The sequence below is a fragment of the Adiantum capillus-veneris genome, chromosome 14, assembly GCF_014529385.1.
Source record: "Adiantum capillus-veneris isolate H3 chromosome 14, ASM1452938v2, whole genome shotgun sequence".
NCBI classification, from domain to species: Eukaryota; Viridiplantae; Streptophyta; class Polypodiopsida; order Polypodiales; family Pteridaceae; genus Adiantum; species Adiantum capillus-veneris.
The window spans coordinates 115,447,418-115,470,186 of record NC_140944.1 but is presented as its reverse complement, the minus strand read 5'-3'; the positions used below and the strand labels follow the sequence as shown (position 1 = coordinate 115,470,186).

General features: G+C 45.7%; 2 protein-coding genes across 5 annotated transcripts; both read right to left on the bottom strand.

The window, feature by feature from the left end:
• Window positions 1-367: 367 nt before the first annotated feature.
• LOC147442983 (uncharacterized) lies at window positions 368-9,863 on the bottom strand. 4 transcript variants are annotated; one of them, XM_086528944.1, is made up of 4 exons: window positions 9,724-9,863; window positions 1,405-1,742; window positions 1,118-1,279; window positions 368-1,028 (listed from the first exon to the last, which is right to left on the bottom strand). In XM_086528944.1, exons 2-4 carry the CDS (start codon window positions 1,705-1,707, stop codon window positions 585-587), a joined length of 909 nt encoding a protein of 302 aa, XP_086385070.1. In that variant the 5' UTR covers window positions 1,708-1,742; window positions 9,724-9,863; the 3' UTR covers window positions 368-584. The 4 variants fall into 4 exon arrangements, 3 of the variants coding, with proteins under 3 accessions (XP_086385070.1, XP_086385071.1, XP_086385069.1); XM_086528945.1 differs by lacking the exon at window positions 9,724-9,863 and adding an exon at window positions 1,854-1,990; XR_015190221.1 differs by lacking the exons at window positions 368-1,028; window positions 1,118-1,279 and adding an exon at window positions 1,854-3,354 and having other exon boundaries at window positions 1,606-1,742; window positions 9,724-9,847.
• On the bottom strand, window positions 9,408-22,269 carry LOC147442982 (diacylglycerol kinase 1-like). Its single transcript, XM_086528942.1, has 7 exons — window positions 20,571-22,269; window positions 10,819-11,197; window positions 10,669-10,745; window positions 10,457-10,576; window positions 10,211-10,375; window positions 9,995-10,132; window positions 9,408-9,898 (listed from the first exon to the last, which is right to left on the bottom strand). The coding sequence occupies exons 1-7, from the start codon at window positions 21,858-21,860 to the stop codon at window positions 9,746-9,748; spliced, it is 2,322 nt and encodes a 773-aa protein (XP_086385068.1). The 5' UTR covers window positions 21,861-22,269; the 3' UTR covers window positions 9,408-9,745.
• Between the last annotated feature and the right edge of the window lie 500 nt (window positions 22,270-22,769).

The following is a 22,769-nucleotide window of genomic DNA, read 5'->3' as shown; positions in this document are numbered from 1 at the left end:
TGCACTGAGGACCCAGGGCGAGGACCTCTGGCGGAGCTAACTAATATACTGACACATATTACATGAGGCAGCAGCAGAGGCATACCCACACACCCAACCTGAGCAGAGCCGCCGATCAAGGAGCATGCCTCAGAACCAAGGTGGAAAGGTATGTAGTGTACGGTACGGTTTAGGTACGTACGGAACGTACTTCCGTACTGAACCAACCTTTAGGTACGTGATAGGTACGTACCATTTGTAAAAAAAGACAATTACACTAAATTTAAGTTCACAGACCTTTCAAAATTCAGCCTCATTAACAATGCAATGCTTAAAATGAACATATTGATCAAAAAACTTAATGACTCAAGATTCAATACTCAATGAGAAAACCAATGACCATAAATCATAAGACCAAATAACAACTACAAAGTTCAAACATCATGTCCATGGCATTAGCCAGAAGTGGGCATATACCATACAAATTGAATCAAGATCCAAAACAAAGTATTGTGAAATACTACAATGTCATAATAACAATAAAAGTCTGCTGCAGCCTGTCCTCCAAAGCATGAAGTCACCAGTGTGCACTAAGACGTGCGGCCTCAAAAGTCTGTGTCAGATGCGGAAGATGAATCGTCGGTAGAGAGCAAGCCCCCATCATCAAGGACATTGCCCTCCTCATCAAACACAGGGTCAGGCTCAGCATATGTCAACTCTGGTACAAGCACCTTTGCACCACAAGCCTCCTCAGGCATATCAGCAATCTCTGCATGGATGAGCCGGACAGCTTCATTCGCTCGCCTGCGAATGGAGCGAATAGGAAGCTTCCCCCTGCGAATACTCTCTCGTCTCACAGTGTCTGGATCTCCTCCCACCGTGCGTAGAGGAAGGCTAAGAGCTCGTGCACGTGATCTAGTCACACGACGATCCACGCTCTCGAGCTCTCTATGCAGCTCTCTGCGAATCTGCTCCTGCTCGTCTCTAATCTGTCGGTCCACCTCCTCTGGTCTAGGATCATCTACCATTTTCAGCTCTGTCGCATCAACCTGTTGAAGAGTAAAATAAAGTTAAACTGACTTATTTATGGCATATGCTTGCAGGTTGAGTTTACAGTGGCCAACATCAAGGTAATTACCTGTTTGGGTTGCCCCAAAGAATGGTAACTCCGCACGAGCCTCATGTTGGCTCTGCAATACACCAACTTCTCCAACTGAGAAGTGCTAAGGCGATTTCGAATCTTCGTGTGTATGAGAGAGTAAGCAGTCCAATTGCGCTCACATGCTCCAGCCGAGCAATCCTGCTCAGTGATCAAGCAAGAGCGCAATCATCAGCAAGAGAGTGACAAGTGTCAAGTAATATAAAGATGAAGTTAGAAGTTTAAAATGATATATACAATGTAATCATGGATGGCAGTTTCCTAACCTGGGAAAGGATACGAAGAGCAATGCGTGAGAGGTTGGGAAGACCAACTCTCCCATACGAGTGCCACCACGTTAAAGGATACTTTGTGGCTTCCTTCCTCAAAGAAACTGCTCTCGTGAAAGAAGCGCCAATGCCATTCATGTAGTTGGTGAATTCCTTGTCTATTCCAAGCTGATCATCCTCTGAAAACATGAGCCCAACATACTCTGATTGTTTTGTGCTAAGCAAGGTATCACTCCATAGCTCTGGCGACCTGTAGAGAGGATGAAGCATGGCAGCCATCGCATGTATGGGACGGCTCATGAAAGTCCAGCGGCTCTCAACACATCCCAATAAATCTGATCGGTTGAAATATCAAAACAACTTGTCAATACAAGTTAACTGTTATAACTTAGACTTGATGGTTAAAATAGACGAGTTACAACCATTAGAACATGAGGAACCCTTACCGATCAATAGTCAACAGATCGCATTTGGAAACGTGGTCTTTCATTTGCATAAACAGATGATAGACTAGTCCCAAGGTCGATCCCTCCATATCCGTCTATCGAAGGAGGACGTAGACTGGCTTGAGTGCCACTAAAAGAGCGTGCACTTCTTGCCAAAAGCTCTCATCAAGGATCCGCCTCTGCAAGTATTTTGTAGATTCATCTTGCGATCTTGACATGCCTCGCCATTTTGGATCCACCACTGTCTGTAGTAGTGGATCTCTAAGTTTGTAGAGCCTCTGTAAAACCAAGTAAATGTAGGCAAACCTGGTTTTTGAAGGTCGAACCATATCCGAAGTGCTATGGCTGCGGAAGATAGCAAGAGCCTGATGTTTCTTGCGAAAGAATGTGGTGACCTTGACTACATCTGCAACTATGGGCTGCACCCATGAAAGTTTGCCAATATCCTCCATGAGCAAATCCAAACAATGTGCAGCACATGGAGTCCACACTATGCCAGGAAAATGTTGCTCCACCATAAATCCCATTGCCTTGCAATTAGCTGCATTATCTGTAACCACCTGCACAACATTCTCCTTGCCAACCTCCTCTATGGCTGTTTTGATGTGACCAAAAATAAACTCAGTCGTGATCTTTTCCCCTAGTTTTCCTGCATCCACAGCACGCAAGAAATAGGTGCCCAAAGCAGAAGACACAAGAATATTGATTATGTGTCGTCTGCGTATGTCTGCCCAACCATCTGAGATAATGGTGCATCCAAACTCCTTCCATCCAGCTTTCACAGGCGTAAGCGCCTTGTCAATTAAGGCCTTTTGTTCATCTAACATAGTGGTGCGCATCTTTGTGTAATCAAGACCTGTCCATGTCTCAGTATGCCCCACCTGTGCAATGGCTTTTACCATTCTTTTCCACTGATCTGCGCGCAAAACATTGAAAGATATGTTGCACTCAATAAGAGTGCGACATATCTCCATCTCTGCCACCCTCTGACGCTCTTTCACCCAAGCCTGAGAAGAGATGCGACTAGGCAAAGTGGTCTGCGTTGATGTTTCAGATGTACCTTTTTCACGTGGCAAGGAATCCTCACCTTCACCACCAACACGTGCTCTCTTCCTGGAAGTAGGGGGTTGCATGGAGGCCGAACCTCCTCCAACCTCTGTCTCCGTACCTAAAGACTCCAGCTCTCCAACAAAAGCATCATGTAAAGCATCCTGTGTGCTGAGAGCACCTCTCAAAGCAAGAGCACCAACAGGAAAATACTCTTGAATAAGCTGCTCCCTCAAAGGTGGTGGTATTTTCTCACATGCACCAATCTGATCAGTGCACCCGATGCCTGTCAAGTGCTTTTTGACTCGCGTAATAGTGCTGGTGTATTGGTCCCCACAATACTTGCATTGCCATAAGCGTGTACCAGAACCTTGCTGAGAAGTGGTCGTGATGATCCTCAAAATATTGGTGTGGAGCGACCAGTTGGGGTTGGTTTTACGCGGCATAATGAATCCTGCACATTGCAAATGCAAAAGAGTGCACGCACATGAGAAGTACGGAGTGCGAGAGAAGAGTACGGAGTGCATGGTGGCAGAAGCAGTACCTTTTCACGCGCGTAGCTCGGCTCTGCAGGACTCTGTGCACTGCTCTGCAGACTTCTCTGTAACAGAACAGAGACTCTTTTGCTACAGTGGTCGATTAAAAAAGCCTAAGGCTTCCCCCCTTCACACTAATAAGCCTAACTGGAAGCGCTCCCTAGCGGAATTTGTCCGAGCAAAAAACGCCCAAAATTTTTTTTATGTCGTACTGTACCGTACCGTACGGTTGTACCGTACGGAAAGGTACCGTACGTATGGATTCTACTCTGCTCAGAACAGCTAGTACAATGAGGAGTGCCGCCACACTAGAGCCAGACTTCAGAGGGAGGTGCTTTTGGGGGACGTCACTCACAGACAGTCACAGATTGACTTCCGACGCCTGGTGCGGTGGAAGAGGAGGGCTTTTTTGGCTCGACTTGAACAGGACCTATACAGCTATTCTTGAGTCAGGACTCGCGTGAGGCGTGGCGGCTCTTTCATGAGCAATCCCCCCCCCCTGCTGTTTCCTCCACAGAGACATGGGGTCAGTACGCATCATCTTTGTACACAGTACCTGGACAGCCGCCCCTCCCCAACCCCCCCAACCCATGCCCCCACACATGTGCTTTTTTCACCGCTGAGATGGTGAAGAAAGCTATTGACAGGATGAGGACTGGGAGAGCATATGATCATGATGGTTTAGTTGATGAGCATTTCATGCATGCCAAAGACCTACTAGCAGAGCTTCTAGCAGTTATGTTTAACCGTGCCATGTGTGAGGGCCTACCGGACACTTGGAGCCTATCTACGATCGTACCTATCTTCAAGACAGGAGACCCCATGGAGCCTGGGAATTATCGCATTATTATGATTGGGCACACTCTGGCACGGTTGTATGCGTCCATTCTTGAGCAACAGTCGAGTAGATGGGCAGAGAAGGAAGGAATGCGTGCAACTGGGCAGGCAGGGTTCAAGAGAGGCTTCTCTACTCTTAACCATATCTTGACACTCAGGGCCATCATCGAGGAAGGCAGATCTCACGGGAGACGGATCTATTGTAGCTTTGTGGACTTCCGCAAAGCTTTTGACACAGTACCCAGAGCCAAATTGATGCGCAGATTACAGGAAATGGGAGTACCCAGAGAGCTCATTTGGGGGATCATGGCATTGTACAAATCAGTAGTAGGGCATGTACGCACCCCGGAGGGACTTTCTACACCGGTTCACTCCACTATTGGGGTGAAGCAGGGCTGCCTGCTCTCTCCTACTCTTTTCGGTATGTATGTAGATGAGGTTTCTAACTACATTGACAGCGATGGGGATAAAGGTGCACAGCTGGCAGAGACATGGATTCCACTTTTGTTATATGCTGACGATATTGTGTTGATCTCCGAATCCCCAGAGGGAATGCAACATCAATTGGATGCTTTGCATACGTTTGCCCACGAAAGTGGTTTGTCTGTCAACCTTGGTAAAACCAAGGTTATGGTGTTTAATACCACCCCACAGTGGATCAGGAGGTCAGCACCTACATTCACATACGGCCGGGAGACTGTGGAGTACACAGGCGCTTACACTTACCTTGGAGTGGTTTTTAGCGGACCCACATTCTCACTCAGAAGAGCAGCAGAGACCAGACTAACTAGAGCCCACACAGCATCGGGTAGATTGGAGAGGATGTGCTCGCAGGTCCAGGTTCAGGAGCCCCGGACGAAGCTCTGGCTCTTTGACACCTTGGTGGCTTCAGCATTGCTCTATGGGGCTGAGATATGGGGACCTTCATTGGATCACCACGGGAGGCCGGGCCGCACAAACGGATGGGGGAACATGGAGAAACCTCTCGTCTCTATGATCTCGCAGCTCATTAGAGCCAAGGCATCAGTACCACGGGCCATTATCCGAGCAGAGCTAGCGGCCCCCCCTCTAGTGGTGGAGGCGCTCACCAGATCAGTCTCCTTCATAAACCGCACATGGGAACTTCCCAGAGACAGATATGCTCGCATAGCACTTGAGTCCTCTCGACAGTTAGCCATACAAGGAGATGCAACATGCTGGTATGGGGAGATGACATCATGGTTTTAGGCGCATGGGTTCAGCATGGACAGGCTGCCACCATTCCAGTACTCATTGGATGCACCATCTCTCAATCTTACACAGTCGGAGATCACCAAACTCATCCGCCAAGACCTAACCCAGCTAGACACCAAGAGGACATGGATACAACCAGCACAAGAATTGGGCACGAAGATGGCTTTCTACAGAGACCACCTTCTCCAACTCACGGAAGATGGTTTTGTGACGAGACCAAGGTACATGGATACCCACTTGTCTCATGAGTTACGCACATCGTCTCACCAGCTACGGATTGAAACTGGGAGATACAGCGGAGTATCGGCAGAGGCCAGGACATGCCCCTTGTGTGACCTGGAACCTGAGACGGAGCTGCATTATACATGCCGCTGCCCCGCCTACTACGAGATACGAGGCCACTTCCATTGCTTGTTCAGAGAGGGTTTTGGACCACTCTCAAGAATAATGGGATACGAAGATCAGAGATGCTTGGGTCTGTTCTTGCTCGAGCTGCGCAAACACAGAGAGAGCCTGCTGAATGGCAAGGCCAGCCAGTCTCAAAGACGGATCACAGACTTCTTCAGAGCGGACACGGGACAGCCGCAAGAGCCACTCCCACAGCAGAGCTCCCCCTCGTCTCACACGAGAGGCACACTAATCGACCGAGCGATTGAACTGGGGAAATCCAGGCGCCCACAACTACGAAAGACTACACAGCATCGACGAAGGCTACGACAAAAGATTCGGAGCACGCTGGCCACGCATGCACGACGCCCAGTCAGACTACTAACCATGGAGGAAATTGATGAGATTCGCCAACGACCGATGCTAGAGATCTTTTGTGATTCAGTTATCCCAACAAGCCGCCCATTTTGGCTTAGTTTTTTGCTTAGATCACATTGACCAATCCAAGATCCCATAGAATATATCTTTCTTTTGTCTTGTACTGTTGTTAGGTTATTTTGTTACTCTGACTTTGTATCAGATCCACCACCTTGTAACTTTCTGGTCTCATAGGTCATTATGGCCTTTTGAAGACGTTAATATAACATTTCATTTCATTTCTTTCTCTCTCTTCAAGTTCAGTTATTTGCAAATTTTGTCCATGTGTTGCTATTTTGATTTCTCGCTTCGAGTGTTCAAGCTTGTAACACTAAGTTCTGGACAACAAGAGAGGCAAATAAAATTCCAAAGGCTTGCTTATCTTGATTGAGCCATTGTGGCATGGTCTTAATATTTTCTCCTCCAACAAGTGGCATAAAAATTCTTCTTCATTGAGACCCTTAATTTTAGCTTGCCAGGTATGTATTCCTAGGCCAATAAGGGTTTCCTTCCCCAATTGGCTTCAAGGTAGTGCCTAATGATTAATCCTATAAATGACTATATCATCCCCATAGAGTAGGATAACAATATATCTTCCAATTACTAAGATGGGAAGAAGATCAAACTCCAGAGAAATCCTTGTCCATCAAAGCTAAATGCTTGATCAAAAATAGAGTATAATCACCCAATAGCTCTATGTTCATTGTACCATAGAGTAGAGATGGTCACTTCTCCTCGATCAATAAAAGGATTGCCAAATCCTCTTGAATGGAGCTTGCAAAAATCCCGAGATCAGGTATGATTATGGTGGCCTAATCTTAATGAAAATAGAATTCTGCAAGCAACTTAGGTTGTTGCGCATGAGATAATCCATCTTGCTTGCAGGGATGTCATTATCAAAGACAAGTGTCTTTGCTTCTCCGTAGGGATTGGCTATATCTCATATGGTTTCACATGATTCGCTCCAAGCGTGACTTGCAACTACTAGAAAATCTGAGATGGTGTCACTTGCTTCACTATGAGCCACACTTGCAAGTCTTTATGTCGGGTTTTATATAGCTCTTAAGGTAGTGTTTTATGGGAGGGAATTTCCACAATTGGCAATGCTGGAAGGCAATTCTGTGGGGTGCACATGATGGCTCCACACATACCTATGATTGAGCTGCTTTTGAGTATGTTGTTTTGCCTCATCAAAGAGGGCAGTTTGGGGATCACTAATCTAGAGATGCAGAGTTGTGCTTTGTTTTCTAAGCTCTTATACAAGGTCTCCTTCCTTGGGCAAAGTCTAGGAAGTTTCTTCTCGGCCATGCGTCTTTGATAATTTTTATTAGGGGAAGAGTTTTGATGAGCTGAGCGAGATATACGCAGTGGACCAAGATAGAATGCGAGTATCAAAGAAACTTGCGACCATGAGGAGATGTTTCCAGCTCTCTATGAAAAATTGTGCCAATTAGCTTGAATGGCTACATCAATCTTCGTTGTACAAGTGTTGCCTTGGTATCACTCTATCTACATTAACACAACAAGAACTTGACCTGTATAAGAGAGATGGAGCTAGCTCGTCAAGCTTGGTGGCTCTTGTATTCCCCAAACATAAACATTTAAACAAAAGGTTGGCCTTCAATCCCCTAGGTGCCGCATGTGTTGATTGATATACCCTCATGGCGAAAGAAACACATGAATGGGGAAGCAACATCAAGTGAAATACAGCACCCACATCATCGATAAGATGCTATTCGTAGGAATCTTGAAAAAGGGCCTTGGATTGTTGGTTCAGTGGAAAAAAGGCTCCCTCCTCCCTACAATAGATGCCAAGCATTGGTACTTGTGGACATGATAAGAGCCACCATGTGGCTCGATTGCATTGAACCCAAGAGAATCATAATGGCCTTCCACACATCTTTGGGAGTCATTGCCAATTTCTAACACACGTTACTATTGGTGGCCAACAAATTCTCCTTCACCAAGAACCCCACCAGCCTAAACAAATACGACATTGGCTTATAGACATGATAGAGCCAGCATGTGGCTCTTGCGCATTGAGCCCAAGAGAATAATAATGGCCTTCCACACATCTTTGGGAGTTACTGCCTCTAATTTCTAGCACATGACCATCAGCAGGGTTGTCATCGGACAGTCGGGCTTCTTATCAAGGTGAATTCGTACGACGTACAAAAACTTCCATGACCATTGGTGGCCGACAGATTCTCCTTCACCAAGAACCCCACCAACCTCAACAATACGTCATTGGCTAGCTCAAAATCTCTGATGCATTCCTCCTGTGTTCATTGCATTCTTGGTGTACCTAGGTCATTGTTTATGGATATGCACTGACATAACGTATGGAGAGCAGTCTATGCACTCATGTCAACTTCCTGGCTTTCTCTGTAGAAATTACACTTCCCTGGCTTGCATCTGATTCATGAAGGGATAGTTACACCTTCCATCTCACAACTCGTACATTCAAAGCTCACGATTTCCTTCACTTGTCCTCCTCCAATGTATCGTTTCTAATACTAGGAGAAGACAAAGGGCTTTTTCACGCCTTATATCCATTTAGTGTTTCTCTCATGTTCCTTGACCACATTGGTCCACACCTTCAATCTGTTTTCTACACGTGACTTGAGCTCTAGCCTCTCTATATATGTGGCTAAAGCTCTTTCTTCTTGTAAATTACAAAGTGTTTTAAGAGTTCATATTACAATTGTCCCAAGATGTGTTGAGTAACAACATAATTAATAAGTAACAACACAGTACGATTCTACAACCTCGGGACATCCACATGGTTCTTTCAGAAGCTTAGGACCCAAAAACGTGTTTCATGTTTGAGTAATGAAGTGTCTTGTAGAGCTTAAAATCCTTTGACTAAATGAGAAACAAACAACATCCATACTAGTTAGATATTTCAAGGTTGTTTAAGCCGTCAATTTATTGCAACAATAGTCCAGCACGTCTCCATGGAGTGGTGCTAAATGCCATCTTAAAGCAGGGAGTTGCTTCTAGTAATTGGTAACGACAGTCAGTAGATTGTACACTCTCCCTCTATTAGCTTTAAAATCACCAGTTTTGAGTAAACGACAGATGAAAAAATGCTTGGAAAATGGGAAAACGATGTTCTCTGCCCTATATTATGTATGCAACACTCTCCTATAGTTTTAAGGCGAAAAAATTGCCTCTGTAGCTAACTTACATTTTTTCAACTAGATATGTCCTTGCATAGCCTATAACTGGGCTGACAACCCCAGCATATTTTACAAATGCTTGGATAAACCTTTGAGAAGAAGGCATAAAAGCCAGAAAAAACTCTAATACAATCCCTTTGAAGGGACTAAGTATGGCATTCTGCAAAACTTGGGTATTACATTTCTGTGTACACTCCAAACTGGAAAAATGGAAGTGGGTTGTTTGCTAACCTTATATACTTTGCACAGGATGTTATGAGAGCCGAATTGCCATTTCCTGAAGTAGAGTTCTCTTTTGTGCTGCATTGATGAGACCCGAACACTCTGCGTTCTCAAATACCTCCCCCATGATCGCAGCAGCATGACCAAATGGTTCCTCCTCAGCTGGCTTCTTCAGCATGAAGGCCTGTACAAAAAAAGAGCTTCGAATGGTTGGTTTTTCTTTTTTTGAAAACTTAGATTCTATACATAGGTCAGTATTTAAAATTTGCTCTCCACATGCCTGGCCATGATGGGTAATTTCGATGGTTCCACATGGCTGAATCCATGGCTCGCCATCAATTTGCACTGGAAATTCAGACCCTGTAACAATCTTGATACATTGACCTTGACCTAGCCTGCGCGCTCTTGAAAGCCCAACCTGCAGCAGTAATCATTTATAAGCAGACAACTTCATTAGAGGTTTGAGTCTGTTTGATCACTTCTAAAATCTGAAAACCTGAAGCTTCCCCAAGTGCCATGTTCCACAGAATCCAACCACTTCTAACATTTTGTCGTGCATTGATTGTGGATCAAAATCGTCATCATGTTCTTCTTCATTTTGCCACAGGTCCACCCCTCCCATGTAGCTACCAATATTGATCACAAGGATCCCCTCAATATCCTGCATAAAAGCACAGAATTAGGCACCAAGGTGTAGAGGGATAAACTGTCAAAACAAACAGTTAAATACCAAAGTAACAACCTCAGGAATCTCCAGCTGAATACCATCAATCATTAGGTGTAGTTGCCACGGTAGATCTGCACATGTCCTGTCAAGAATGTCTTTTGCACCTTCCCTTGCATAGAGCATTTTGTTTAAGAACTGCAACAATTCAACAACAAACAGTAAATACACAAAAGACATCAAAGACGAAGAAGGTAAAACAGTAGTAACAAGAAACAAACACGACTTGCCTGATTGTAAAACTTCTCCGGACTTTCTTCGCGTAGCAGATGGATGTCAAGTGCAATTTTTGCATCACAACCAATGCCTGGAAAAGAGATGGATGTTACTACAGCAGCTTGACAACTGAAAACTACATTTTATGTTAAACAGCTAGTTACCAAGATAGTTGTTCATGTACTTGGTGGTGGTTCTCTTGGAGCCCCCTTTCCGCATAAGCCCGTCAGTACAAACAACCTGCCACCGATCAAGCATTGTCACTGCAGCATGATCGACTTGGCGTAAAACCGCCGAAAGGCCACCTTGTCGTTCAACCACACCAAACCCACCACCCCAAGACAAAACTCTGGCAAGATCATTTCCAGTTCCAATTGGTAATATTGCAACAGGTGGTGGGGAGGTAAAATTGTGTTTATCGATCGAATCCAGAACCCATCCAACTGAGCCATCACCTCCACAAACGAGTACTTTGAACTGGGGTACTTTTGCATAAAATGCTAGTCCAACTTCTGGCCCTTGAGCAGCACTCAACTCAAACACCTACAAAATGGACCAAGATGAAATGCTTAAATTCTAAACATACTAACCTTCCTTTTTGCATGAGATAAAAAGCCTCACAATACAGTCACTATGATTCAGTGTACCATACCTTTTTCAAATGCCAATCAAACATCAAACGGAGACGAGTTTGAAAGTACAAAATGAGTTTGATTCAGACCACTAGCCAAATCAAACACAACCTTACTATTTCTAGCATTTTCCAAGCATTTTGTAGCATTCATACTAGCCTGTCATGTGCGCACTGCACTTGCGCCATGTCGACAAGCTTCTGCTATAGTCTAGCGTCAGTCTTAGCTTAGGACCTAGCCTGGCACCCTTGTGAGCCTCTTGCAGGACGTGCATGTCCAGGCCGGTCATAGTTGCATACCTACCCTCTCCTGCACAGTAAAGTCAGTCGGCATATATGCATTTTACCGCATGTGAACCACCTCTTAGCATTGAATTTTATTATAAGTGACTTTCGGCACTTGATACAAATCGTGGGCTGATCCGTGAGCCTGCTTGACCCAGCTGAGGATTGCCTATAAAGGCAGCCCTTTGGGCAGAGGAAGCAGAGGTAGGAGTACCCCGCAGCACAAGCAGCAGTTCCAGCGTTTCCTCTCAGCAGCACCAGTAGTGTTTTCAGAATTCAGCATCAGCAGTGTTTTCAGATTCCAGCACCAGTAGCATTTTCAGAATTCAGCATTGGCAGCGTTTTCAGAATTCAGCATCAGTAGCGTTTTTCAGATTTCAGCCTTTAGCCTCACAGGCCTCACCGTTCCTGGCGATAGCCGATTAGCCCATACTAGCAAGGTGGTACCATACGTCATGTACGGTACGTATCTGTACGTACTGTACGTCGTTCCGTATGGATAATTTTTTTGTGCGCGTAAAAATATGTACCTTTGTAAAATACCACTAAATAAGAGCATTTTTTTTAAAATTCCATTCCTCATTAGAGATTTAGAAAATGTATATCATGAAACTACTTGGGGGCACATTACTACACACAACTCCTAATAAGGAGCAACCCACAATCATGACAAATTTCAAGCCAAAATGGCTCCTAATAGAACATACATAAATAAAAACACCCTGCTGAAATATGTGAAAATGTCTGGACCTTAGTCATGAGGTCGCGGAAAAAAAAAACTGTACAATACGATCCGTCCGTGTACAGTACGGATCAATACGGACGTGCCGTACTTTACGGATCAGCACGTACGGACTGGTTCAACCTTGGCCCATAGCCTCGTCACATTCGCACATTCCAGCAAGCATCCCTAGTGTTTTCAGATTTCAGCCATAGCCTCACCGTACAGGCATCTCTACCAAGTATCGTTGTCGAAGTACCCTTCGTCATGGTCACCGTCATTGTCGTTTGTCGTCGCAATAACCTAGCATCTAGCACCCCTTGCGTTTTGGCTTGGCTCTTGCCTAGCTCAGTGGAGGGATCATTAGTACCTCTGTATCCTCAGCAACCAAGTACCTTCAGACTTCAGTACCCAGCACCAAGTACCCGCAATAACCAGCACTTAGCCTCTCAAGTACCAAGTACCCACTGCAGTACCCCTCAACATCTAGTACTACCGCAGTACCCGTCGGTATCTCAGCAGTATCAAGCATCTGCATCAAGTACCCATTAGCATCTCAGCATTTAGCATCATTGTATCAGCATTGTGCAAGAAATGAAGCAAGTACTTTCTCTAGCAACAGAGCAAGGGGGCCCTCAAGGGTGGTTGGCACCCAACATACCATGTCGTCTCTCTCCATGGAAGCGAAGAAGTCCTTGAAGAAAAGGCCAACTCTTAAAGAGACGGGCATTTTTCTCGGGGATGATCTTACCCTCTCGCAAATTGCTCATATGCAGGAAGTAATGCCGGAGATTAGAGCGGCAACGGGAAAAGGCAAGATTGCCTTTTACCGAGATGGAAGAATAGTAATACTTGAGCGACGCTCCACATGACAGTGCGAGACTTATGGGACCACACTCAAAGTGGCGGCCTGGAACTGTAATGGATCCATGCCTCTTGATGTGGGTGCTTTTGAGGATAGCTTTACTGGAAGAGACATCATCTTTTACTTTGAGACACACCAGGCCCCTGGGAAATCCATGCCTCACATCAGTGGATACAGATGGAAGATAGCTTACAAAACAGGAGATAGGCTCAGAGCACAGAGGACGGGGCTCGGGGGGAGTGGCAGTGTTATTTAGAGAGGATTTGCAGCCATTGATACATATAGCCCGCAGGGATGAGCAGGCTAGGTACATGTGGGTGAGATTGAAAGCAAAGACAGGCAGATATCTCTACATTGCTATTTGCTACTTTCCCCCGAGTACGTCGGTCTATGCATCACCCAGAGGACAGTCCCCCTTTTCTATTTTGGATGATGGCATACGGGAGTTCTCTAGAGATGGTGACATTATCATTCTAGGGGACTTCAATGCTAGGACTGCCCATCACAAGACAGTGTTTTATGATACTTCAGAGGAGATTCTGAGAGAGCTAGATGTTGAAGAGACGGGCCTGTCCAAACTATCACACGATGCGGAATATACTGAGTATGGACGACACCTGATAGACATGGGCACCGCACATGGATTGGCCATCTTGAATGGCCTACAGAGGTTTCCTGCTTCGGGAGGCTTCACATGCTTCCCACACAGACATGGAGCCAGCACAGTGGACTATGTCATGGCACAACCGAGCCTCATCTCTAGTATCCAGGACCTCACGGTTGGACCCACACCTGTTGGTGTGGCAGTGGATCATGCTCTTGTATCGCTGACCATTTCTTTTCAGTTTAATGTAGCACACCGGCTACGGGCAGCAGCCCCTACTCGCTACACGTTCACGCGGGAGACGAACTCTGTATACATAGATGGGATCTACGACACCTGTGCACAGAGGAGCCAGGGCGACCTCTGGAGGAGCTTACTACTATATTGACACAGACACTACATGATGCAGCAACAGAGGCATACCCACATACCCAGCCTGAGCAGAGACGCCGTTCGGGGAGCATGCCCCAGAACAGTTGGTATGATGAAAAATGCCGGGACACTAGAGCTAGACTTCAGAAGGAGGTGCTTTTGGGGGACATCACTCATAGGCAGTCACAGATTGACTTCCAACGCCTAGTGCGGCGAAAGAAGAGGGCATTTTTGGCTCGCCTAGAGCAAGATCTATACCAGCTATTCTTGAGTCAGGACTCACGTGAGGCGTGGAGGCTCTTTCATGAGCACTCCCCCCCCTGCCATCACTTCTACAGAGGCTTGGGGCCAGTATGCATCATCTTTGTACACAATTCCTGAGCAGCCCCCCCTTCCCGACCCCCCCGATCCATGCCCACACACATGTGTTTTTCTCACCGCTGAGATGGTGAGGAAGGCCATTGACAGGATGAGGACTAGGAGAGCATATGATCATGATGGCTTAGTGGCTGAGCATTTCATGCATGCCAGAGATTTACTAGCAGAGCTTCTAGCACTTATGTTTAACCGTGCCATGTGTGAAGGCTTGCCTGATACTTGGAGCCTATCTACTATTGTACCTATCTTCAAGTCGGGAGACCTTATGGAGCCTGAGAACTATCGCACTATCATGATTGGACACACATTGGCACGGTTGTACGCATCTATTCTTGAGCAGCAGTTGAGTAGATGGGCAGAGAGGGAGGGGATACGCACAACCGAGCAGGCAGGTTTCAGGAGGGGTTTTTCTACTCTTGACCATATCTTGACACTCAAGCCATCATTGAGGAGGACAGATCGCGTGGGAGACGCATCTATTGCAGCTTTGTGGATTTCCGCAAAGCATTTGACACAGTGCCCAGAGCTAGATTGATTACAACAGATGGGAGTACCCACAGAGCTCATTTAAGGGGTCATGGCATTATACAGGTCAGTAGTGGGGCATGTACGCACCCCAGAGGGTCTATCCACACCGGTTTACTCCACTATGGGGTGAAGCAGGGCTGCCCGCTCTCTCCAGTCTCAGAGATAGATCACAGACTTCTTTAGAGCAGACACTGGACACCCGGAGGAGTTACTACCACAGCAAAGCTCGCCGCCTCAGGCCAGAGGCACACTGATCAACCGGGCGATCGAGCTGGGGAGATCCAGACGCCCGCGACTACGGAGGACTACACAGCACCGAAGGAGGTTGCATCAGAGGATTCGGATCACTTTGGCCCGACATGCACGATGCCCGGTCAGACTACTGACCATGGAGGAGATTGATGAGATCCGCCAGCGACCGATGTTGGATCTCTTGTGATTTTAGCTATCCCAGCTAGCTGATTAGTTCACACCTTGGCAGTTTAGGATTCCATAGTAGTCATTTAGTCATTTTGTCATTTTGTCATATTGTCATTCTCATTTCATTTTGTTACTTTTATTACTCGGACTTTGTATCAGATCCACCACATTGTAACTTTTAGGTCTCATAGGTCACTTTGGCCTTTTGAAGACGTTAATATAACATTTCATTTCTCCTACTCTATTTGGTATGTATGTAGATGAGGTTTCTGACTAACATTGAGAGAGATGGTGATAGAGGTGCACAGCTGGCAGGGACATGGATTCCACTATTGTTATATGCTGATGATATTGTCTTGATCTCTGACTCTCCGGAGGGGATGCAACGTCACCTGGATGCTTTGCATAGGTTTGCCCAAGAAAGTGGTTTGTCCGTCAACCTTGGTAAAACCAAGGTCATGGTATTTAATACCCCCCACAGTGGATCAAGAGGTCAGCGCCCGCCTTTACATACGGCCAGGAGAAGGTGGAGTATACAGATGCTTACACTTACCTTGGAGAGGTTTTTAGTGGGCCAGCATTTTCATTGAGGAGGGCAGCAAAGACTAGATTGACCAGAGCCCATGCAGCACTGGGTAAATTGGAAAGGATGTGTTCACAGGTTCAGTTTCAGGAGCATCGGACGAAGCTCTGGCTCTTTTGACACTTTGGTGGCTTCTAAATTGCTTTATGGAGCTGAGATTTGGGGACCTTCACTAGACCATCACGGAGGACAAGCCGCAGTGATGGATGGGGGGACATGGAGAAGCCTCTGGTCTCTATGATCTCGCGGCTCATTAGGGCCAAGGCTTCAGTACCACGTGCTATTATACGAGTAGAGCTAGTTGCCCCCCCACTGGTGGTTGAGGCGCTCACCAGATCTATCTCCTTCATACACCGCATGTGGGAACTTCACAGAGACAGATATGCACGCCTTGCACTTGAGTCCTCTCGACAGTTAGCCATGCAGGGAGATACAGTATGCTGGTATGGGGAGATGACGTCATGGTTTCAGGCACATGGGTTCAGCATAGACAGATTGCCTCCTTTCCAATACTCACTGGATGCGCCCTCTCTGACTCTTACACAGTCCGAGATCACCAGGCTCATTCGCCAGGACTTGACTCCGCTAGACACCAAGAGGACATGGATACAACCAATACAGGAGCTAGGCACGAAGATGGCTTTCTACAGAGAGCATCTCCTCCAGCTTACGGAGGATGGTTTTGTGACGAGGCCCAGATACATGGACACTCACCTGTCTCATGGGATACGATGTGCTATTGGCCAGATACGCCCATCTTCACACCAGCTGCGGATCGAGATTGGGAGATACAGCGGAGTACCAAAAGAGGCCAGGACATGCCCCCTGTGTGACATCGAGCCTGAGACAGAGTTGCACTACACATGCCACTGCCCCGTCTACTACGAGATACGAGGCCGCTTCCATTGCTTGTTCAGAGAGGGCATTGGACCATTCTCTAGAGTCATGCGGTACGAGGATCAAAGATGCCTCGGTTTGTTTTTGCTCGAGCTGCGCAGACACAGAGAGAGCTTGATAAGAGGAGAGACTAGCCAGTCTCAGAGACAGATCACAGACTTCTTTAGAGCTGCCACTACTGGACACCCGGAGGAGTTACTACCACAGCAGAGCTCGTCGCTTTACACCAGAGGCATATTGATTGACCGAGCGACTGAGCTGGGGAGATCCAGACGCCCACGACTGCGGAGGAGTACACAGCATCGATAGAGGCTGCATCAGAAGATCCGGGTCACTTTGGCTCGACATGCACGACGCCCAGTCAAACTAATAACCATGGAGGAAATTGATGAGATTCGCCATCGACCGATGCTGGATCTCCTGTGATCTAGCTATCCCAGCTAGCTGTTTTAGCGGCTTAGTCCACACCCAGCAATCTAGGATTCCATAGTATTTTATTTTGTCATTTTGCCATCTTGTTACTCTGACTTTGTATCAAATCCACCACATTGTAACTTTCTGGTCTCTTTGGTCACTTTGGCCTTTTGAAGACGTTAATATAACGTTTCATTTCATTCTCTCTCTCTCTCTCTCTCTCTCTCTCTCTCTCTCTCTCTCTCTCTCTCTCTCTCTCTCTCTCTCTCTCTCTCTCTCATTGTGTTTAGTCCAGTGTCTCTTTTCAAGTGAAGTAAAGTGTCCTTGTGTTTGTGCGGAGTACTAGATCCGAGCTAAATCCTTAAACACTTTCACTGCACCTGACAGAGCATTGTCATAATTGTTAAAGAGTTACACCACTTTGCTGCTTCATCTTGGATATGGCCTACTTGTATCTGGCTGGTGTTGTCACATGCGCATTGCACTTGAGATCACAAAATAATGACGTGGCATGTCCGCCCAAAAACTGACAAGACTTAAAGTTATAAGTTGAACAACTTATTCAGTCCCGTCCAATGGGGCCCTTGGGGATACAAGGAAAATTAAAAAGGGAATTGCATGAAGGCTGCTAACGTGTCAGGCCGTACGAACAGCCCCCACGTTTTATGTTGACTGCTGACGTGGCAAGATTGTACAGACTTCCGGAAATTGCGCTATTGTGCTGACGTGGCAAGCTGTACGGATTTTCAAAAATTACGTTGGCTGCTTTTGGGAGTCCCCGGTGCTAACTTTTGAGAGAAGATGCTTTTGAGTTTAGTGCTTTTGAGAGCAGATATAAAGGATCTAAACGCAAAGTTTGAGAGCAAAGGCCCCTCAGGAATTGTGCTTTGAAATGATTAATGATTAAGAAATATCGAAAGGGACGCCAGACTTTGGGGCCAAATACCTCTGGGCACAGAACTCCGTCGGGCCGTCTCTCTCTCTCTCTCTCTCTCTCTCTCTCTCTCTCTCTCTCTCTCTCTCTATATATATATATATATATATATATATATTGAAGTTTCTATTCGTGTGTTGCTATTGATTTCTCGCTTGGAGTGTCCAAGCTTGTTACTGTGGTATCAGAGCTCAAAAAGATTCTTCTTCTACGGAGGATCCGATCCTTTTTGCAGCGCACGCAGGTTTTTGTGAAAGACTCTTCGTGCCCTGAGTCCGGACTTATTAGCCATTCCTACCCCTTGTACATCGCGCATTGGGCGCGCTCCCGTCTTCATCGCTCTGTCTTACAGGGCATAAGCCATAAAGAACCCCAGATTACACATGGATTCTCACAGAGAATCTGACAGAGAACACTTCTCAGTGGGTAGGCAAAGAAAAGTTGAAATCCGACGTGGGAATTAAAGAGAAGAATAAAGATTTGGACAAATTCTTGGCAAAAAAGTTGCCAATTTGGACAAATTCTTGGCAGAAAAGTTTGCCAAAACGGAGTACACACGTCAATTGCAGGTTGACATATCCTATTGAGCCCCATTTACGGGTTTTATCATGCATTTACCATTGAGGTGATGGGGCCCTCTTATTGCTAGCCAACCCTACATTAATCAAGCCCCCCTCCGAGTTGGTCATGGCTATGGGCTGCTGTCTCTTTTATTGTGTTTTCTCTCCCTCTCTCTCTCATCTCTCTCCCTTGTGTTCTTGCTTTCATTGTGCCACTTTGACATGGTATCATATGTGACGTTGTCCCCTTCCTAACACCTCTTCCCCCTTGCAGATATGTCTTTGACATTTGGCCCCTTAGAACCAAAAACACTGAAGGCTAAGGGTGGCTGCCCCTACCGTTTTGAAAATTCTGCATGGGAGAAAACATCAGCGCCCAAAAGGGTACAAGGGCTAGTGTCCCATATATACCTTCATAAGTTCAGAATAGCCTGAACTCCACTCATAAAACTATAAAAGCAAGGGACACAAGAAAAGAAAAGAAAAAGCAAAAACAAACTAACTAAATCACTTTGTTTTCTACGAAACAAAACTAGATAAAACAAAACATTATTAACTTAAAAATGTTTTTTAAAAAGGCATGCGTACAATAAGTTGACGCAACTTACTTGGCTTAAAACAAGTACTCAACTTTAAACAAGACATCTTAAAAACTTAATTCTAGAAATCAAACTTCACATAAGGAACACACTCTTAAGTCCTCAGGTAAGCTAAATACGAAATCGAAAAATGAATACTACTACAAACCTACGAAGAGCAAAGATCCAAACTTGTGACCTCAACTTCGTTGCTTCAACTTGCTTGTCCAAACAGGAAGAATAAGATTATCACCTTTATCATGCATAGCTTGGACAACAGCTATGATATGGGGTTGGTGTCCCATATCACCAAACCGACACCAATAACGGTAAAGTTGCAAAGGGCCTAGCGGTGATCACACAAGATGTCTGACAAATATGAGACCTATCCTATTTGTGGGACTCATTGAAGAGGTGGCCATGTCCACACTTGGCTAGACATAGCTCAGCGCCCTTCTTGATGTCGTAGGGACATAACATCACCGCTGCTAAGTGTGTATCACTTAAGAAAGATGTCGTGAAATATGTAGAAACAGTCGGAGGGGCTTGCAAATGTTTAATACTGATAAAGAGGATCTACGGTCACTCATCTGAAGAAAAGAGGAGGCAGCAGCAATCCTTCATGGCCAAGCAATTGATCCACAAAAACTTCAGGAGGGTCAGACTGAGAAGTCTGCACTGCAAAATTCGATTGTGTGCGACAACAGTCACCAATAGACTGCACAAACTACCACTAAATGGTGTCTTGTCCGCAAGTAAAGTGTTCTTCAAGTTGAGAGCCCCCAACTAAGCAGTCAGGTGGTAATCATCCTTCAAGATGGCCAAGTGCAACAGTCATCAATTCCTATACTCATCGTCATCTTTTGGTCCCAATTAGAAATTATCATAGACACAAACAGATTTAACTCTCCCATGCAATCAAATGACTATTCCTTTCTCCAAAGAGAGGTGTCCAACAGTAATGAGTCTTGTGAAATGTCCTGCTACATAGAGCAAGACCTAAAGAGTAAAATTTATGCCATACATATGCAAAAAGCAACCAGAAATAGCGTCCACATCCAAAAAGCTTATACAACATCTTCATTTCATGCACCATTAACGCCTACACTGATATTCTTTTCCTTCACGTGGCCATAGGCAACTGACCTGCAAAGGATTCAGCAGCATGTTGAAATGTCTCTTGAGTGAGATACCTTGTTGAGCTCCACTTTTCTTGTTGATAAAGACCAGTAATGGCCGAATGTCTGGAGGGAGATGTGCAATGATGTACCTTGAAGTTTTTGATTCTGAATTGCTTGAATTAACTGTCGGTTTGACCTCTTTCACATCTGCAGGGATGCCTTTTCCAGTATAATCTTCAGCAATATCACCATTTCCTGAGCCCTCATCATCTGGATGAATTTTAGCTAGAGGATGTGTTGGGCTCGTGCGCACGGTCGATCTATCACCTATTTTATTGATAGTAGCACTTTCAGTGTTTGTATTTGTCTCATCAATGTTCTCAAAGCTCACTGGAACAATCTGCTGGTTGGAATCAGCCGTCTCACTTTCACCACTACTGTAGTTCACAGACTCTGGACATTGACTTTCTGACATGAGCAGGCTAGGGAGAGCTTCATGAGATCGTTTCCCTTTTCGTCTCCTACGCCTAATCTGCCCGCGTACAGAAGATGCAATATCATTAGCACCTTGAGTGAGGGATTTGAGGAAGCCCGTTGCCAAGCTCTTGGTGCCAGTGTCTTTTATGTAAAGTGGTGACAGTATAAGCCTCTTCAATGATCCCAGATCACAAAGTTCTTCACCAGTCTGGGAGAAATGAGCATGACAATCGATGTGTACTTGCTGCTGGCACCACAGGCAGCGCCAGATAGCAGAAGGCACAAACAGCGAACCACTGCAAGGCTCATCACAAAAGGCACAGTATGCAGGCTTTTCAAGCCTGCCTTCCTTATCTCCAAACCTTTCTACCCACTGATGATGTAGAACTTTTGAGCCAGCCATGGCAACACTTTTGCAATCCTGATGTGAATTTTTATAACAACTCATGTGGGCCGCAATTCCACAAATAATGCATCTAGGAATAAGAATGTCTGACAGTGTTTTTGAACCAGGAGGTGCCAAAGGGTTCAAACAGACAGAACAAGCAGATGGTCCCCCCTTTAGTACCTCCCTTGCCCATGTATGAGGGAAAGAAGATGATCTGGCCTTCCTGCCTCTAGATCTCTTCTTTGCCCGCGCTGCCTCTTTCATCCAATAAATGGAAGCTTTGTTTTTCCATTGGTTCAAAAGGTAGAGAAATGAGACGATTGCTACCACAAGCACAATGCCCCATCCCAGAATCACCATGGGAGTTTCTCTCCATGCTTCAATGACCCACACTAGCGGATCCTTAGAGGAAAAAGAAGGATCCGTCATGCCCTGATTGCTATGATCCATGCAAACTCAGTAAAAAAACAAACTTTGCAAACCTAATCAGCATGGGATCGTAGCCTCTTTGGCGGAATTCGTTTCAGAAAGGACAGGCATGCAAGTGCAAGATGGGGAACAATTGCACGATTTCGTAGAGCTTTAGAAGCTGGGATCTGCTAAACACGTCTCATAAAAGCAGTACTGGTGGTGGTGGTGGTTTGCGTGTGGCTGCGTCGCGTGCGTGTGCGTGTGCGTGTGCGCGGAAAAAAGAGAGAGAGAGAGAGAGGGGAAGAGATCGCACTTCAAGAAACTTTGCAAGGAGATCGAAAGGCAAAAACGCCCGCTTTGCACTCATACGGCTCTTCTGTGTCTGCTCGTCGAGGCGGCAAAAACGGAGGAGAGCTAGGCTAGGCCTAGAAGACTTTAACGCGTCTTCAAAGGAGCTCCTGATACTTGGGAGAGAGCGCATATATAAAGGGCCTAAGAACCCAACAAGAGCTTGCACTTGGACTCCTTGGAGACATTTAATTTGTGTAGCTGGCTCCACTTCCTCTCTTTGAAGAACATAAAAGCGAACACATGCACAATGCACATTGCACACTTCCCAGGCTTGATAGCTAGGTACTTCAAGTCTTCAATAACTTTTACATCCATTGCTCTTCTAGCCTATCGATCACACTAGATTGCATCGTCTTACGCTACCGCCACATCGTGGCCTCGTCAGTCAGGATACTCATACATATGTATGTATATATAAAATAACAAAATAGAACAGACAACATGAGAAAGTAACCCATATTCCTTTCTATATTTTTGTGTATATATATTCATAATATTCTCTTATCATTTTGCTTGTTCACTCTCTTTAATGTTGATAAAGAAAGTCGGAGTGGTTGTTTTTGGCCTTTAGAACAAGCCTTGGAGGAGAAGAGAGTT

Coding starts and splice junctions, on each gene's coding strand:
- LOC147442983 (XM_086528943.1), bottom strand. CDS start 3,346: ATGCCGCGTAAAACCAACCCCAACTGGTCGCTCCACACCAATATTTTG.
- LOC147442982 (XM_086528942.1), bottom strand. CDS start 21,860: ATGGATCATAGCAATCAGGGCATGACGGATCCTTCTTTTTCCTCTAAG. Junction 11,198..20,570: donor TGCTGCTGAATCCTTTGCAG/GTCAGTTGCCTA, acceptor TCCATTTTGTAG/GTGTTTGAGTTGAGTGCTGC. Junction 10,746..10,818: donor GTACATGAACAACTATCTTG/GTAACTAGCTGT, acceptor TCTCTTTTCCAG/GCATTGGTTGTGATGCAAAA.